The sequence below is a fragment of the Portunus trituberculatus genome, chromosome 18 (assembly GCF_017591435.1).
Source record: "Portunus trituberculatus isolate SZX2019 chromosome 18, ASM1759143v1, whole genome shotgun sequence".
Classification (NCBI taxonomy): Eukaryota; Metazoa; Arthropoda; class Malacostraca; order Decapoda; family Portunidae; genus Portunus; species Portunus trituberculatus.
This window is the reverse complement of record NC_059272.1, coordinates 21,425,952-21,444,797: the sequence shown is the minus strand read 5'-3', so window position 1 is coordinate 21,444,797 and position 18,846 is coordinate 21,425,952. Positions and strand designations below refer to the sequence as shown.

The window sequence follows — 18,846 nt, the reverse complement described above, 5'->3', positions numbered from 1 at the left end:
ATTATTAGTTATTATTATTATTATTACTATTATTATTATTGAATATTATTATTACTATTATTATTATTATTATTATCATCATCATCATCATCATTATTATTATTATTACTATTATTATTACATTTATTATTACTATTATTATTATTATTACATTTATTATCAAACATTATTATTTAGAGTAAGCACGCACACAAACAAACTCGCGCGCGCGCACACACACACACACACACACACACACACACACACACACACACACACACACTGGGCAAGACTTAATGTGTGGCCCCTGTTCACCTAGCAGTAAATAGGTACGGGATGTAACTCGAGGGGTTGTGGCCTCGCTTTCCCGGTGTGTGGAGTGTGTTGTGGTCTCAGTCCTACCCGAAGATCAGTCTATGAGCTCTGAGCTCGCTCCGTAATGGTGAAGACTGGCTGGGTGACCAGGAGGCAACCGAGGTGAATTACACACACACACACACACACACACACACACACACACACACACACACACACACATACACACCGCGTAGTGTAGTGGTTAGCACGCTCGACTCACAATCGAGTGGGCCTGGGTTCGAGTCCCGGGGGCGGTGAGGCAAATGGGCAAGCCTCTTAATGTGTAGCCCCTGTTCACCTAGCAGTAACTAGGTACGGGATGTAACTCGAGGGGTTGTGGCCTCGCTTTCCCGGTGTGTGGAGTGTTGTGGTCTCAGTCCTAACCGAAGATCGGTCTATGAGCTCTGAGCTCGCTCCGTAATGGGGAAGACTGGCTGTGTGACCAGCAGACGACCGTAGTGAATTACATATACACACACACACACACACACACACACACACACACACACATGATTAAATTGATGATAAACAACAGGGTCGCCTTACCACCACCTGGACGCCCGGCGCAGGGAACGCTACTTTGCGATGCTCTGGCACCAGAGTCACCCTGAAAAACATGTCGCCGTCCTTGCACCACTGCACCATGTAGAGAGGCGGCCCGCTGCCCTGCGACCACTGGCACTCCAGCTGCAACGTGCGTCCAGTCACGGCTGGCTCGTGCGTACCTACCTGTTGCACCACCACGCTCTCGCCGCCTGCCGGCAGGGAACGCAGTTAAGTACCGTTATTTTATTCATTATTTTTTTCACTAATTTTGGATCATATTCTGATTAATAATTGTTACATAGAGAGTCTTAGATATTTAAGTAAGACTTCTACTCTAGAAGCCATATTCTCAAATGCTTTGACATCTCATTATAATTCGACTAATTAATTTGAGCTTGAAATAAAGTCCTGCAGATAAGCTTACAAATCCTTACAAAATGTACAGCTACATGTCTGCTGTGACGCAGACTATTACATATCAGCTTTTAAATCATATTTTGGAAAAGATTTTAGTACACACACACACACTTGCCTGCATTCAGCAACAGAAGTAATAACAGTAAAGTCTCCATGCACACGATACACCGCATAACTCGAGATAGTACTGGCAGTGCTGATTATAGAGAGGCAAGTGTCGGGGCGGGCAGGGCTGAGGCCGCAGAGAGCTCGAGTGACACTGCTGCTCCCGACTCGTCCTGACCAACTGGATCTAGGATGGATTTCCCTCTGTGGTTTCCAACAAGTCCTGCATAAATAAGTCCCTTGTATTTACAGAACTGCCAACTCTACCTCTGAATAACCACACTGCTGTCCCTTCTCTGCTTATGTTGAAGTATGTCTGCTAGGCGAATATTTGTAGATAAACATAGAAGTGAAGGAAAGTTGTAGTGTGATCCCCACCTCCCCACCCTAGCAAGACACAGTTCGTTACTCCCGCACCCACTCGCTCAAGCCTCTCCAATCCCCTTAACCTGCTCATATTCCATACTTCCCTACTCTGTTCTCCCTGCTTCCCCCCCCCCACTCTCTCTCTCTCTCTCTCTCTCTCTCTCTCTCTCTCTCTCTCTCTCTCTCTCTCTTGTCCTTTCCGATTTCTTTCATTGCTTGTTTTTACTACACTACGCTTTGAGAGATTAGGCTGCAGTCTCTAAGCTGATGGGAATAACAAAAAGAAATGAGAGATTGCGAATTCAAATTTATAAACCAGGGACAAATAATCAAACAACTAGACATTTTTAAATATCTAGGAAGTACTATCACAGAAAAGGCAAATTGTGAAAATTAAATAAAAAGAATTGGAATAGCAAAAACAACTTTCAGACACTTAAGAAAGATATTGACCAATATTAGCATGAATATAACTCTAAGACAACGTATACTCAAGTGCTATGTATGGTCCACATTAACGTATGGCTGTGAGACATGGACAATAAAGAACATGATCAAAAGGTTAAAAGCAGTAGAAATGTGGTTCATACGAAGAATGCTGAGAATCCCTTGGACTGCGCGGATCACTAATGAAGAAGTATTGAGAAGAGCAGAAATGGAAAGAACACTGGTGAATAGTATCAGGAGACAGCTAAATCTTGTAGGCCATATACTGAGAGGACATGGACTGGAGAGAGAATGCTTGTTGGGGAGAGTAGAAGGAACCAGAGCAAGAGGAAGACAGAGTCAAGTTTATGGACACATTGCTGGAACACGTCGGTGATGGCTGGACAATTGTGGATCTGGTTAGATTGGTTGAAAATAGAGGAGGATGGCGTTCCATGGTCGCCGACGTCACATGACAGGCACTTCGGTACCTGGTACTTCTAAGCTCGACAATTGTATTCTGATAAGGACTGGTGGCACGCAAATTATACATACCTTCTAGTACTCTGTCTTTTTAATCACTTTACAGATCCTCCTTTTCTCATTGGCAATGCGTTCACTGTTCTTTAAAACTCCACCTTCATTCAGAGAAATCTCTCGACTTGTACAGCAGTCTTTAGTACTCGGCGTTATGAAGAAGCGAAGATCTGATGGTGTGTAGCTGGTAGTGTGGTCTTTCCTGGAACATTGCTGCTCTCTGTCGCTCCCGATTCAGCACTAATTCTCTGTCGACACTTCATTCCGTCTTGATCTGCACCCGTCACTCTGAATATACATGAAATAGGAATGAAACCATTAACTAAGAACTCAATATCACTAGTGTGTTAAAGATTACATCGTATTTACGGCACATTTCTGGTAGTGAATGCAATCATCTAAGAACACAACTCTCCTTACCTTCTGCCTGTTCACTCTCCGCCACCACCTCCAGGAGATAAGACAACCACTTGGACATAAGTGTACTGTAGTATATGGATGGCGATGGATGGACTGACGTTCAAGGAGGACTACTTGAATTTAGCTGGAAGGACCACGTACACACACACACACCGGCGTCCCAGTATATCATCCTCTTCCTCGCTTGCAAAGACTTAACTCTCTACAACGCGAAACAATATATCGAACAACACAGCGGCAGCATCACACGTCACCCAACCAATACAAAAGCGGTGAACACTAAGCACTTTCCATACACGTATCTTCAGTTGGATGGTTTCTTATCTATACACAGAGCAGCAAATACACAGACACTGCATGAACACATAAGCTTCGTTACCTCATCAATAACTGCTCAAAGATAGCTAGCTGGTGCCTGCCACTTTCCAGTGTTCTAGATGTTCTTCAAAAGCTGGGTAAAATGCAAGCAGCCATGTCAAGAAGCACAGATATTAAAGGTATTGGCTTAAGAAAGATGGAAGAGTGAAATCATAAGGACAGAAGCTTCAACCAACTTAACGTATGTGTAGTTTGTTAAGATTGATAAGTCTTGAGGGGCAGGCGGTGAAGCAGCTCAGTGTGGGTTAAACAAGCGCCTCAACTTCTATTGTTCTCGTTCTCCTGGTGTAGTTAAAGAAACCTGAAAGAAGCACCAGACAGTCATTGTATTCACTTCGTACTCCATATCCTATCAAATTAGTCATTAATTAAAAGGCATGTTTCCTTCTATTATATCAAAATACATTCCACAAAACCAGTTTATATTCCTAATCATAAAGCCAAGCTAAGCATCGCGCCTTTCACTACTACAAGCACACTAGAGGTGGCGAGTCACCCTACTACACATAGATTGTGCGCCTCTTTCTTTTCGGCCCCCCATTCACTCGCTGGTCATCAAGGCCGCCACGACTACCGCCCGCTCCACCCGCCGGCACCTCACCCCCTTCCACTCCCTCCACCCTCACCACCCCATCCACACACTCCTCCCGCTCACTGCAGTTATCCACAACATCAGGCAAGTTCTCCAATGGCACCTTGTGAGGAGGACGTGACATATTGCTGCCTTCTGCTGCTGCTGGCGTCTCTGTGGCGGTGCCCGAGGAATTACACTCGCACCCTCCAAACACACACGCCTCGCCCGCCTCCTCCACTCCCGCCTCTGCTACGTGCAGGTCAACGTCCACGTGGAACTGTGTACAGTCTTCAGTACCGCTGTCAGCCGGGTTCTCTGCACATCGAGGGTCCAAACAGACCGGGCCATCGTAGTCAGCAGGGCATGGAGCGGGACAGGCGGCGGGACAGGGGGTGGGACAGGGGGCGTGGCAGAGCTCAGGTCCGTCGCGGTAGTGGGGACAGGTAGGCGGCGCGAGGATCCACCACTCCTCAGGGATGTGTGGGCTGGCCAGGAGTCGCTCCTCTACCTCCTGTAGCACCTCCTCGCTGTTCCCCAGGTGGGCGTGGAGGTGCGGGTAGCGGTGCCGCTCAATGCTACCGTCCGCAACATAGTTTGCCAGTGTGGCGCCGCGCCCAGGGCTGCTGTGGGGCTTAGCAGCGAGATTATTCTCTGCGGGGAAGTATTAATATTTATACGTTATATTATGACCAGTCCTTTCATACAATATTCTACATTTCATGACCATATGATATATATATATATATATATATATATATATATATATATATATATATATATATATATATATATATATATATATATATATATATATATATATATATATATATATATATATATATTATTTATTTATTTATTTATTTATTTATTTATTTATTTATTTATTTATTTATTTTATTTTATTTATTTTTTTTTTTTTTCTCAATCCTTACCTACTGCAGTTGTTTTCTTTGTAAGTAAAGGATTTCTCAAATTGTCGTCTCCCTGTGGAAAGAAATACATTCGAAAATTTATATCAATCTATCAAGGGATATGATGCATTACATCATTCAATACTATAAGCAATGAGTTCACAGCTCCGTACTCAAGAACCTTCATCATACTGTTCCCTGCACGACAGTGAAACACACAGTGAAACAAATCTTAATCTGAACATTACCTCGCTGTCGCAACATTCTCGTCCCTCCCTGTCCTTGCTGACCTGGGAGTTACTGCCCCTCTGGTGCTGCTGGCTGCTCCCATCACTCTTGGCCGCTTCGTAGCGCCTCTTGCAGCGGTAGTAGATCAGCTCCATCACGATGAGTGGGATGCCACTAAGCACGCCGCCGGCCACCAAGATGAAGATGCCCTCCAGGTTCTTGAGTCCCAGGCGCTTAGAGAACTCCTGGTCGCTCACATTACAAGACTCTCCCTCATTCCATATCCACTTCTTGTCCAGGTCCTCCATGTATCCTCCTGCAGAAAATATTGTTGCATTGCTTTCTAGAGAGACCGTTTTGTCAGGTGTTTTGTTCCGTCTATTTTTAACAGGTTGTTTGCAAATTTTTACTGCTGTGGAGCCTTACTCTCATGAAGGTCCAGGATGTCCAGCGTGATCTTCTCTGACCACGGGGATTCCTTCTTCAGACCAATGCCATACCCGGAGCGCCCAAACAGCTCTCCAACCGTAACCAGGTTGCAGTCCATGGACGCCTCATATTCCAGCCTCGAGCTCTCCCAGATGAACGCCTGGAGCCGTCTGTAGTACATTACGAGACAGATACGAGAGTATGGCACAAGTAAGCACCATTTGAGGACGTACTCATAACTCACACTAGCTTTACGCACGAGTAACAATCAGGGAACGTAGCAAGCTAACACACTCTAGCACACACTATCACTCTCTTCATGTAACAATCAAAGAATCAACTAAAGTAAAATGTTATAGGAACTTAATCCTTTACTGTTACTCATGAGCAGCTTGCTTTGCCTAATTCTTCCTCCTTTCCCTTTCTTACACAAAAAATTAATAGATAAATGAATGAATATATTAATAGTTGATCAATAGAAAAAATACATTAAAAATAGTTAAATATTTGGAAACAAATAATCCTAATTGGTAACTTTTCTTATGCCTTCCTTTCTTTCCTTTTCCAATTCCTATATCATCCTATATAGACGTACGATCAAATACTAACATTCCTTCTTTTACCCTTTTCCTTCTTCGCTACTTTCCATTTCCACAAAGAAAGACGAAATACTACTTATCCCTTCCTTCATCCCTTCCTTTCTTCTTTATTGTTATTCACCCATCCTTTCTCCCTCTTTCCTCGCTATTTCGCACTGGACACACAACACTAGCGCCACTCACCCGTCGCGCACTGCCTGCACTGCTTCATCTACAGTGCGGTAGTCGTGCGCCTCCATCACGCGGTACATGTTTGCCCACTCAGTCTTGCGGCGGAAGAACATGTCCACTGCCGACCCGCGCACCGTGGCAAAGCTAAAATTCTCCACGGGGTTCCGAAGCTGCGAGGCGGAGCAAAGAGCGTCACGTATTACAGAGGAGTTAAGGTGGCGTCCAATCAGCGAAGTTAAATTTAGCAACGTTGGGTCCGGTACTTAGATGGGTGAGGTAAGAAATTGACATAATATAAACTAATAGTGGTAGGTTGAATGTTTAATTTGTTGAACGTTTGACTGGTTGAATGACTGATTGGCTGGATGCATGTTCGAGTGATGGAATGATTGATTTACCGGTAAGATTAGTGGTAGATTGGTTAACTAAATGACTGAACGGTTACATTATGGGTACAATAACTGACTGACCAAATAGTTCACTGATTTGTTAACAGAGTGAGTGAATAGCCTATTGGAAGATCGATTGACATTGATAGATGAATTCACTGATGGATCAATTAATTTCTTAGCGCCTGAGCATTAAGAACATGGAAAATAATGCATGAATTAGCTACCAGAAGTTAAAATACGCTGCTGGAATTAACATATCCACTTAATAACTAACAAATGCATAAATACACATGAAGAAAAATTAACTACTATAGATTATAAACCAGATTTTGTTTATCTGATATGGATTGCAGCGTGCATTTGTTCATTCATTCATCTCTCTCTCTCTCTCTCTCTCTCTCTCTCTCTCTCTCTCTCTCTCTCTCTCTCTCTCTCTCTCTCTCTCTCTCTCTCACCCTGGGGTCGTTGATGCCTGAGATGGGTGTCTCGGGCGTGTCCAGCACCAGGAAGGCCGCCAGGTTGGCCGTGTAGGAGGCTACCATGATCATTGTGAAGCCGCTCCAGATGATGCCAAGGACCCTTCCGCTTAGGCCACGCGGCGTCCCTAGAGTATTTATATAGATCTCTCTCTCTCTCTCTCTCTCTCTCTCTCTCTCTCTCTCTCTCTCTGGCCATGGACAATAAAAAGTTGGGAAAAGGTTCATTGTGAGTGATCGTTCCTAAAAAGATAATTCTGAGGCAGAGGGCAGAGACGAGTCCAGCCAAGATATGAAATTGGCTAAAAAAAAAAAAAAAAAAGCAAATAGAGAAAACAGATAGACACAGCGAAAGAAAACACACCGAGACATTAAAGATAACTGAAAAAAAGGTCCACTGAAGAAAAGAAATACCACTGAAGGGAAAGGAGAAGGCCACCCACCTTCCGAGAGGCCGCTGTTGAGGATGACAGACCACGAGAACCAGAAGGACTCCGAGATGGCCATGGACTCACTCCCGTCCTCTTCCTTATCCTCGCTGGAAGGAAATTGAGGTGGGGATGAGACCGATTGATTGACTGATTATTGACTTTCTCTCTCTCTCTCTCTCTCTCTCTCTCTCTCTCTCTCTCTCTCTCTCTCTCTCTCTCTCTATTTTTTCATAATTTCTCACTTTTCTACTACTTTTTAGCTGTGTATCCACAACTCTTCTCAATCAATCAGTCATTCAGTCACTCTCATCTTCTCTCACCTGTACACGGGGCTGAGGCGGTCCAGGAGCCAGATGAGGACAGCAATGACATGCACGGTGGCCATCAGCAGCAGCCACAACGTCCCTCGGAAAGGCTGCAGGATGGAGACCAACGCAGGTACGATGGAGGCCTGGAGAACGAAACCAAAAGAGGATGATGTACTTAACTGATACTTGACAAAAGGATGATGAGAGTAATGAAATGCAAAATTGAAAAGAAAAAGATGGAAATGGTAGGTAAAAAAAGGGAAGGAAATGGATGAAAAAAGAATAGATAGATAAAGAAATGAGAGGAAAAAAAAAAAAAAAACTAAATGAAAGGCTGAGAAGAGCCTGCAGACTGACAAGAACGGTGTGAAGGAGGTACCCACCCGCTTGACGAGGATGGTGATGCCCTGGTACTTGAAGGGCTTGGTGAGATGGATATCCTGGGAGCGCTGCGGGTTGATGGTGAGGGGCGCCACGGCCATGTCCGCATCCCCGTCCCCAGCCAGGTGCCCAATCATACCCGTCCAGTTCCTTCCTGAAGATAAAATAAATAGATAAATAAATAAGAAAATGGAAAAAGGGAAAAAAATCTGAAAACGGCTTGAAAGATTGAGAACTGATGAAAAAAGAGAGTTGCAGTGAGCGGAAACAAATTGAAAATAGTAAGAATGAGAAAAGAACGAATTAGAATGAGATAATGACAAGAAGAGGCTAAGTCATGATTGTTCTGTGTTATGTTGCTTCGCGCTCACCGTCAGGCCCCTCCACCAGATCCCCGTACTGGCCATCAGGGGCTAAGAATAGGCTGAAGCTGAAGGCGTTCTTCTCAGCCAGGGTCAGGAGCAAGTCGATGCAGAAACCCCAGCAGCACATGGGAAGCGTCTCTCCTGTGAAGGGATGACACAAATTAACCCTTTCACTATCATGACACGCTTTCATATTTATTCTGCTTACCATTTGGAGATTTTATGCAGCTTCAGAAATATGTATGGGGATTAAAATAGTGAAGACTGGCCATTAATCTTCTGACCTCAATAAACCCTTCACAATGTAAATAAAATCGTCTAATTACACCCAAAACTCATGATAAAAATGCGTCCTAGTACTGAAAGAGGTAAAGACAAGAATAATGAGCCTGCAAAAACCACAGAACTCATTGTCCCGTAACCTTATCTGGACAACAACCGCATTCAATCACTGTTATGTTTTCAGTATCGTGGGAAGAAGTGTACAAACAAGAGCACTGTATACTTGCCTTCCTTCCCTGTGAGCATGGGGCAGAACACCTCGTCTTGGAGGGAGCACTGCGCCTCGTCCTTCACTGCCTCGGCGTACACGAACGGCGTCTCTCGGATGGTGAGCACCTGTGGAATTTTCACTAACACTTTTTTTTTCTTTGGGATATTTTTAGTAGCTACAAGGATAACTAGTTGTTTTCTTCTCTCTCTCTCTCTCTCTCTCTCTCTCTCTCTCTCTCTCTCTCTCTCTCTCTTTCTCTCTCTCTTATTTGTTTATTATATGTTTTTTTCTATTGATAATGTTGGTTAAACTATTCTTAAAGCCATGAAAACATTCTGAAAACCCCAAATAACCTCCCCAGGGGCATATGAGACAGAGAGAGAGAGAGAGAGAGAGAGAGAGAGAATAAATATCTTTTTTTTCACTTCACAATTTGCTGTTGTAGTAGAAGTTATGGTAGGTTCTTATGTAGCAGTAGTACAGCAGTACCTTAAGATGTTTAGGAAGGAAGTAACCGGGCGGTGCCTCGGTCAGTCCTCCCGCCCACCTGATACTGGACTTGTTGAGCTGCATTACCATCTCGTCGCTCGCCTGCCGACACACACACATACAGAAATAAATGAATAAACAAACAATAAATCAAATCATATAAATGAATAAATAAACACATAAATAAATAAATGGATAATGATAAAACAATAGTAAATAACATCTGTTTCCAATTTGTCCTTTTTCCTTTCCAATCCCTCACTCCCCCTTCTCCGCATCCTTCACCGCCCTTACCACATCGTAAAGAAACTCTCCTACGACCTCTGGCATCCTGTAGACGGGGTAGTCCTGCTGCAGCGGGCGTCGTTCCTGCACGTTCACTACGGAGTACTCGGCGTGGGTTCGATCCCCGTGCTCATCAAACGCGACCTTCCCCGTCTGTCCGTCCGTCAGTACCTGCCCCCGTATCAGGCTGAAGGGAAAGGAAGCACAGTATTGATTTTACATGTGGTGTTTGATAGTCTGTTGTCGTCATCGTCAACTTGCCCCGTTCTTTTCAAAGGTTCTGCGTTGGTTGATGGAGTGATTCAAAACATTGTTACCAGTAAAGTTCATGAGTGATTGTACGTTGTTGAAAGTGGCAGAGTTCTAAGTAAGAGTGACCAACTGACTGACTTCTTGTGCCGCTACACTGAGTCATATGGCGCCTCGCGGTGAGATTAGGTAAATATTAAAAGTAACCAATATAAAACGACGATTCTTCTTCCTCCACTCCAAGGAGACATTTCGAAGCGCTTTGGGCTCCCATCAATAGTCTTGAAAGCCACAGAGACTAAGTCTAGTTTTCATTTGCATTTTCCCATTGATGATGTAAAATACTTGTTAGATTATCTCCAGACTCCTAAATTAGATCCTTCAAAGTACCAGTAACTCCACTAACGCCTGTTTTAAGTAGTAGCAATAGAGCAGTGGCTTGTTTAAACGTGACCCCTGACTACCACTATTGACCACTATACCTGAACAGCTCACGGCCGGTCTCGTCCCAGCCGTTCCAGTCGTCACAGCTGATTGGAGGCTTTGGGATGACCTCGTGTGCTTCGTGAAGACGACGCAGCGCCAGGGCAACCACTCGCCTGCCGTAGGAGAAACAAAGGATTGCGTAAGTCAAGACAAAAATACACCGAGGGAAAACAAAAGCTCGTGATTTGAAATGTTTTCGACAATAACAAGAACTGTTTTCAGATGCCAGAGATGTTATGTTATGCTATCATGGGTAATTTTTTCCACGTCAATGATACAAAATCTTTCTTAAACTCTTACTAAAATCATGAAAATTACATTAAAAAACCTAATAGTTTATACCAGTCTGTCAAATGTCAATATAAGGCACCCCATCATTTAAGATCCTATCCAAAATGACAAGCCCCATTACGTAGCAGTACTTTAGGTGCAGCGCCACCAAGCCACTTACAAACTGTCGGTAATGTGGGCGTTGTAATCGTCGGCGTACTTGAGTTGCAGGCCCAGGGCACCAGCAGGGACAAAGCGGGCGTGCAAGGCTTGCTCGGTCACCAGCCACACATAGTTTTCGTTCGTCATGTTGAGATAGCTGGCGTCGTGGAAAATTATCTCCGCGTCCTCTTCGCTGTTAAAATATTATGACTATTATTTACATTTCACATCACAGACTGTAGGGGCAACTGTTTTGCAATGATTTGCTCTTCTCATGAAGGACTGCGTATTTTCAAAGGTTTTCTAACTGATGACACAGAGTCCTTATTTGAACGAACGCTACAACCTGTTACGGCCCGCCCGTAACATACTCCACTACCATCACCTCCTCCGCTTGCTACCTCGTTCGCCACCTCTCCACCTCCCCTCCACGTCACCGTCTCATGAAGCCCCGCTCCTGTCCCGAAGTAGGATTCACGCGGCCCCATTCGACTCAAGCGGAAGTGTTAAGCGAGCTCCTTGATTTTTTGGAAGGCAGTCGAGGTCAAGGCCTCAACCAGTGAACGCAACACCTCTTGGAATACCGTGGGATCTGCATCATCCAGCACTTCACTACTGCGACTCCTCATAAGTATCACTTCCCCTCGTCCCGTTTTTTCACATTGCCTCCATATAGGATTAGTATTATTGTTAGGTATTGTTAAGTTGGGTTCTTTATTGTTATATTTATTTGTCATATGTATGTGTATGTCAGTTTCATGTGTGTTTTGTTATTGGGTTATTAAATAGCTTTTTAAGTGTCCCCTTTGCATATCCTCACCAGTTGAACCTGCAGTTTTTTTTATTCTTCACCGGCTCCCCGATGCCAATCTTACCCATTTAACCGGTGAACGTAACAAACCATGGAGGCAGGAAAACAACTTCCATAATAGATTAGATAAGTTTTGAAAATGCGGTCCCAGATGTGAAGAAGTTAAATGAATAATGAAGAATTTCAGTCCTTCAAGCAAACGTGCACGTAAGGACAGCCAAGGCAGCGTGCAGCCCCTGGCCCCTCACCTGGCGTGCACCAGGACGACCTTCACCAGCTCCTCGCGGATGGTGGTCAGTTCCCTCACGAAGGACTCTTGGCCGGGAGCAAACTCCATCACAGTTACCACCTACGAAACAAACAATCGATATTAGTGCTTGAGCATCATGAATGGTGAATTTAAACTCTTACGCAAGTACATAAAGCGCATATCTCCATGCACGGTCTTCTTATGATTCGTATGAAGATAAATGTTTGAATCTATATAAAATGCCGTTGTATTGCATATGCTCTTTGCTACACTAATTACATCATATTCCTCACCTTGACTCCCTTCTCGTTGTCGCTGTGTCTGGCGGCGGACTGGAAGCGGGCGAGGAGGGCGCGGCCGTCTGTGTCTGCCGAGTGTAGCACGATGACCTGCCTGTACCCGAGCAGCTTCAGCAGCCTCACCCACACGTCCGCCTGGTGACTGTACGGCGGCACCGTGCGTAGCAGAGACACGTGGATGTTCTGTGTGATTGAGGGATGTTCAGAGAGAGAGAGAGAGAGAGAGAGAGAGAGAGAGAGAGAGAGAGACGACCACTCATTCCCACTCACCTTGTCAGAGAAGATGTAGTCCCTAGAGTGAGTGCAGATGACTGGGATGTGGTAGAAGCCGCAGGTGTAGGAGACCGAAGCTGTCGTCACTGAGTCGTAAGAAGAACTCGCCACAACCACAGCGAACACCTGAGGAGAACAAGGTACAACTCAACACGCCTTGCTTTGATTTGGTGCTGGTGCTGGTGCTGGTGATGGCTGGTCTTCGTACATTTTGAGGCGGTTTGTCTTCTTGAAATAATACATTAAATCTTCATTAAGTTTAAAAGAACAAAGTATATCAATGGTCACTTCTAATCCTGCTGGCCTTTTGCTTCTATTAACAATGGATATGTCAATAGGAACACTCCTGTTAATGGAAGACATTACTAAGGAAGTTCTTGTTAAAATATTACGTATTAAATGAGGAAGTTCTTGTGAACAGTAATGAGGAAGTTCTTGTGAACAGTAAATTCTCGGTACAAGGTAGCCACATTAAAGAGGCTCTCGTTAATAATGCCGTACCAGTAAGAGAGCTCTCATTAATAGTAAGAAGTGGGCGCATCAATAGTGGTAGTATGTCAGGTGTCATTGTGGCACTCACCGCCTGGGCGATCACCGTCTGACACACGTGCAGGGCTGCCGCGATAGGGTTGCCGCGGTGCACTAACGTCACGTCGTACAGCGTTGTCTGGTCAGCCACGGAGATGCCGTCGAAGTTGATCTTCTGATGGGTGGTAGAGGTGCGTCATTGGCTGAGATAGGAGCGTTCACTATGGGTAAAGTCAACGCTCCTACAGCTGGAGAGCAATCTAAAAATCCCTCTTGTAACACGTTTGTATAATGCAACTATATACTACAAAACATTAATCCTAAGTGTCCATGCACACTACAGAACAGTTATTAATAGCTAAATAATCGCAACTAGACAATTAATGCTATCACATATTTTTGGTTACCTGCTACTACTTATATTTGTATTTTTCCGCTGCTTCTACGGACTAAATTTGTTTTCCACGTACAATGGGCGTACACAAAAAAAAAAAAAAAAATACGAGTAAATGTATATTGCAATGTATTGACAACCTATTAATTAATGTTGTATATTTGTAACCTCACCCAACGCAATTTTAGCACATATGTCTCCCTGTTCAACTGACCTTGAGTGCATTTGTGAAGTGGAGCTCCGTGTCGTTGTCGTGAAGCACTCCCCCGATGTTGAACCTCCTGGAGGGGGGAAGCGACCCCTGAGCACCACCACCACTCTCTGCCCCTGCCGCCACACTCGCCACCCACACCACCCACCACCACCTGTCGCACCAACGGGGCATTATTGCCAACGTGCCAGTGTTACCACCTACACCGTGAACTGTTAGTTATATTGATAATGATTATAACTTTCAGACTTTCAGTTTGTTAGACAATGTAACTTACATCATTAATTGTGCAAAAAACTAGCAAGCCGAATATTGACTGGTGTTCTAATCTTGCGAAGGAACGAAGTTTTTAATTTTTCACTCATTCACTTTCAGGACATTTTTTTTTTTTCCGTGAAGATCCGGCACAGCTTTGGGAAATCCCGTTGAAATATATTTTTTCCTCCTTTTCTCTTTTACAATAAGATGAGTAGTTTGCAGTTTCGCGGTATGCATTGTGCCGATACCTGATCAATCAACACGCTGAACCTCAAGTGCCCTACTCTCCACACACAGCGGGCAGGAGCACCACTCACCATCACTTCTCCGCGTCTCTTTAACACCAACGGAGCATCACTCGGCACTGAACACTGTCACATGGAGCACTGGTAGCACTGTAAGTGGCTACACGACGTGCCCTGCTAAGGCGTCAGGGCAGCGTGCCAAGGGCCGGTATTCTTCCCCTCCCCACACTTCCCCACTACTACTAGTGCCACCCCATCCGCCACTCGCCATTCCCTCCCATGTATCATCTCTGCTTCCGTCGCCAAATCCCTGCCTCTATAAACCCCTGCAGAATGAGTGCATATGGTGGTGGTTTAACTACCGGAGAACACGCCTCTACGCCGCCACCACCAAACATGTCCGTGTCTATTTCATTGAACAGCACTCTAGAAAGTATACGAAGCTCGAAAAAGCTTTTTTCCAATACCTAATACACTGCGGGAAGCTCTGTCTAATACAGTCAATGGAATGACGTCGCAGCTCTCTCATTCCACATTGTTTCAACGGAGGTTGGCCAGACATTCTTTTCTCCAGCTTATTCTTCAAGTATTTAGTCCATTGAAAGATAATATCTATATTTTATACAATCACCGTAATACATCGCAAAATTGGTAATTTAGGTTTTACGCGGCCCAAAATCTGCCATGTTAATTTTCCACAGCCATTCAGTCGTTTTGGAGATAGTTGTTTGTATAGCTATTTCTAGTCAGTTTTTTTTTTTTTTTTCCTCCCCTAGTCATATTTGTATGTGCAAGTATAATCAGTTTTCTGATGTATGGATACTTTTGTCTTCCCGAGTCATGCTTCGATCTTTGGTGTTGCTTTGTTCGAGCAAGGATTTGGAAACTGAATCTTGAAGTGCGTCACAGCAAAGATAATCTTTCAATTGCATCCCTTCATGAGGGACTAGGAAGGATCGCGGACACAGTCAGGTTCCACTCTCGCTTGTGATCTGTGTAGCTGCTATGATTTTGAAAGAATATCGGTATAGACTTAGTAACACTCCCTAGTGAAATTCCATAAATATTACTTCATTGTTGTTCTGAGTGTAACGTGCCCCATATGTCACAGCGTTACAGAGCACGAGTCGTGGTGGTACACAAATTCCCTCTAAGGCGTCGGCACTGCGAATGAGTTGTATGACAGTAAGGAAGGGGCTGGACCTTCTCTTCGAGACTGAGGTACGTTTCCTTTTGTTTGAACAACTTTCCTTTGGGTAAAATTCTAGTTTCTGCACTTTCATTTTCGCGGTGAAAAAAGTTATTCACCAATAGTGGTTCTTCATGGATGAGAAAAATTTTGTACACATGGTAATGAATATTCATTGCACAATACGTATGTGGGAGTTTTTGTTTGGTGGTCATACATAGTTGTTATAGTCAAGGGTGAGAGACGGATATTCTTTCATCCTTAGTAACTAGCGTGTAAACTATGTACCGCGTGCTGCAAACATGCTTACCAAAGTATTTATAACATTGCATAACCTAAACAATTACCGTGTTGGGATCACACGCAATGCATATCAAACAAACGTAAAGCAGGCGTTGAAACTCCGTTTCAAAACTTTACATGTAGGTAGAGTTCGAGCTTCATCCTATACCAGTGAAGCTGAGAGTATTCAATTTGTGGTCTTGATCATCCATTAAGCCTTTCGGAATCTGTAAATTGTTTCAAATTTCAGTCTTTTTTAATAGTATTACGCTGCTTGTGTGTGTGTGTGTGTGTGTGTGTGTGTGTTGATTTATATTTTCTGCTAATTGATGTAAATTTCTTAGACAGAACAAATGAAAATAAAACAAAGTTTATCTTACTTTATTACAATGTGTGCAAATTGTGAAAATACTTAGGCTTACATTTTAGTAAATGAGACTATTTCATTCAAGCAGTCACACACCACAGGTTCTTGGATTATCTGGATAAGCCACACAGTACTGACCAAGGAAGACCATGATATGCCTTCCTTGGTAACACCTCTACTAAATACTGTACCACATATTGGGACATCATCTGTATACAAGAATCACATAAGGACATCTTGTCACTAAGGAACACTTAAGGGAACGTTATACATACACCAACCAAACACTGCAATCCAATGACTTTTTTATATTCTATATTATAAATCAACAAATTAAAAAGGAAAGTAATTCTTCATCTATCATTATTCTTTTAAATGACAAACTAGTTTGTGAATTATTTTCATAAAATAAAGTAAAAACTATATTACATGATTTTATTTGTCTCCTTGTGATGGTAATCCCAAAGAAAGCAGGAGAAGAATGTAAGCACATTACTGAAGTAACTTGTAGGCACACTGCTCTGTACACTGAATTAGAAATCAGCGGCCTACATGTCGACTATAATGCCATATGTGTCGGCTTGTCAATGCATCATAGGGAACACTTTGTTACTCTCTCACTTTTCACTTTATTTCATTGTGGATGACATTACTTGTAGCCACTGGGCAGCAGGTGTGGCAGTAGGCTACAGCACCATGTCATAATGAACAGATATACTGTAGTCAACAGTCTGTACCTACTACACCAATAAATATTAGGCACTGTTAATTGATTAATTATATTAGTTAGTTGCTTTTAGCACACTAGGAGTTTGATTGTACTTAATGATCACATTTACAATGTGAAATTATGCTACCATAAAAATTGTGATGATGAAAATCTAAAATGAGGTAATCATCATTGGCAGTATATCTCTATAATTATCATAGGCAGTGATATAAATATAAAACAAAGCTAAATGTAAGCCAGAAAAGTACATATAGAGTTTGTGATGAAAGACCTTGAAACAGTGTTACTGATTTGATAAATATGTTGGCCAGTCATCATATTTTTATTCAAAACAGAATGCAAAGTGTGTTACAGAAGAAGAAAATTATGCAGTGAATCAGAAGTCAAGTTTCCCAAACCATGTTGCATTCATCACATACATACTTGTTAGAAATAGAATAAAGTTGCATCAGGCATGTTGTACACCTCATTAATGTATTTATCCTTGAAATACTCATGGTCAAGTACCACTGAAGGATGTGATGGTGTATTAATCCTCATACACACTTTGCATAATAGAAATAACTCTTTAGAGTATCTGGATTCAGTGACTAATACATATTGTAATTAACCTGAAGTCATAACTTTAAGACCTTGTGAATTGTTTATCCTTCTGATGTTTGCCATGGTTGGTACTAATTACTTTTCAGTCATCTAGAGAAATCATGATTAAAGATGTATTTTTGTGTATAGAAGTGTTCCACAGCAACAGAGCTTGTGAATGTCTTGAACCAGTGGCCATGCCCTCTGAAGTAGTGCAGCTGAAGTAGCAAATTAAAGGCTTTCTAAGAATCATTATAAATAGATCAACAGATTGCTTTTTCCTCTTAATCAAATCTTTTAAGTGAGTAACAGTGAAACTTTTCAATAAACAAAAAATAAACACTACATAAACTTTTAAATAAACAAAAAATAAACACTACAAAATGTGTTAAGAATCGTCATGTCCTGTATTACATTTATCTATCGTAATAATGCTTTGTTCAGGAAACATTCACAAGTTCCTTCGGTCATAATACAAGTACACTCCATTCCCTTAACAGTGCAGCAGTAGTACTAGTATGTAACAATGCAATGCAATTGGAATAAAAAATTAAGAAAATTATTGCTAAAAAATAATTGCCTATTTTTATAACACCAGTATTTATACATCAGCACCTTATGTTTTAGTTAAAAACTAAAGCCTCAAAATTGCAAATATCTTGGTCAAAATCCACTTTACAGTGTAAAAGCACAACATATATATACTAAAATTACAAATATTGTACAACAACAATTCACTAACAGTTTGCTTTCCCATGATTACATATTGTAACCCCCTATCATGTCCAAACAATTCAAAATGTAGATTAGATTCTAGATTGTTCTAACGAGAATAAAGAAAACATATTTTCACTATTGTGAATGTTGCACAACATTAACATGTCAGTTCATGTAAGTATTTTTGATATATAAACTCAGGACAGGAATGATATTCAGACAAACTTCTAAATGAGTTGTTTGAATCAATGGAATGCCTATATAACTGGAGTTTGGACATGAAGGGTTTATGTACCAATACAACAAAGAACAATGAAATAAATAAAAATTTCGTGTTGCAATATCCTTCATCAAATTTGAGTGTGTATCATTGTGCAAATTAAAATAACTATATCTGAGGAAATAATCAACTGAGCACAAACATAGCTGAGGTCAGCTGAACACCTCAAACATGACTAGATTTTGATACACAGCTTGTTC

General features: G+C 42.5%; 1 protein-coding gene and 1 long non-coding RNA gene across 5 annotated transcripts; one reads left to right on the top strand and one right to left on the bottom strand.

Annotated features, from left to right (window-relative positions):
- Positions 1 to 1,475: 1,475 nt before the first annotated feature.
- LOC123505503 (glutamate [NMDA] receptor subunit 1-like) lies at positions 1,476 to 14,170 on the bottom strand. Of its 4 annotated transcripts, none has more exons than XM_045256848.1 (22): positions 14,000 to 14,170; positions 13,444 to 13,566; positions 12,861 to 12,989; positions 12,585 to 12,773; positions 12,290 to 12,390; positions 11,250 to 11,423; positions 10,795 to 10,911; positions 10,073 to 10,250; positions 9,779 to 9,880; positions 9,306 to 9,414; positions 8,803 to 8,937; positions 8,434 to 8,585; positions 8,063 to 8,193; positions 7,755 to 7,849; positions 7,291 to 7,439; positions 6,456 to 6,613; positions 5,671 to 5,843; positions 5,265 to 5,560; positions 5,038 to 5,089; positions 3,154 to 4,756; positions 2,752 to 3,021; positions 1,476 to 1,627 (listed from the first exon to the last, which is right to left on the bottom strand). In XM_045256848.1, the coding sequence occupies exons 1-20, from the start codon at positions 14,168 to 14,170 to the stop codon at positions 4,032 to 4,034; spliced, it is 3,459 nt and encodes a 1,152-aa protein (XP_045112783.1). In that variant the 3' UTR covers positions 1,476 to 1,627; positions 2,752 to 3,021; positions 3,154 to 4,031. The 4 variants fall into 4 exon arrangements, with proteins under 4 accessions (XP_045112783.1, XP_045112785.1, XP_045112782.1 ...); XM_045256850.1 differs by lacking the exon at positions 1,476 to 1,627 and having other exon boundaries at positions 2,065 to 3,021; positions 3,154 to 3,832; positions 4,227 to 4,756; XM_045256847.1 differs by lacking the exon at positions 1,476 to 1,627 and having other exon boundaries at positions 2,065 to 3,021.
- Positions 12,842 to 18,034, top strand: LOC123505507. The gene is made up of 2 exons (XR_006675172.1): positions 12,842 to 13,003; positions 13,974 to 18,034. It is a non-coding gene; the product is annotated as an uncharacterized LOC123505507 (long non-coding RNA).
- Positions 18,035 to 18,846: the final 812 nt, after the last annotated feature.

What these genes read in the sequence shown, in the direction of transcription:
- LOC123505503 (XM_045256848.1), bottom strand. Translation starts at nt 14,170, where the DNA reads ATGCCCCGTTGGTGCGACAGGTGGTGGTGGGTGGTGTGGGTGGCGAGT. An exon ending in CATCCTGGACCTTCATGAGA is followed by an intron (nt 5,561 to 5,670) that starts GTAAGGCTCCAC and finishes TATTTTCTGCAG; the next exon opens with GAGGATACATGGAGGACCTG. An exon ending in GAGAATGTTGCGACAGCGAG is followed by an intron (nt 5,090 to 5,264) that starts GTAATGTTCAGA and finishes TTCTTTCCACAG; the next exon opens with GGAGACGACAATTTGAGAAA.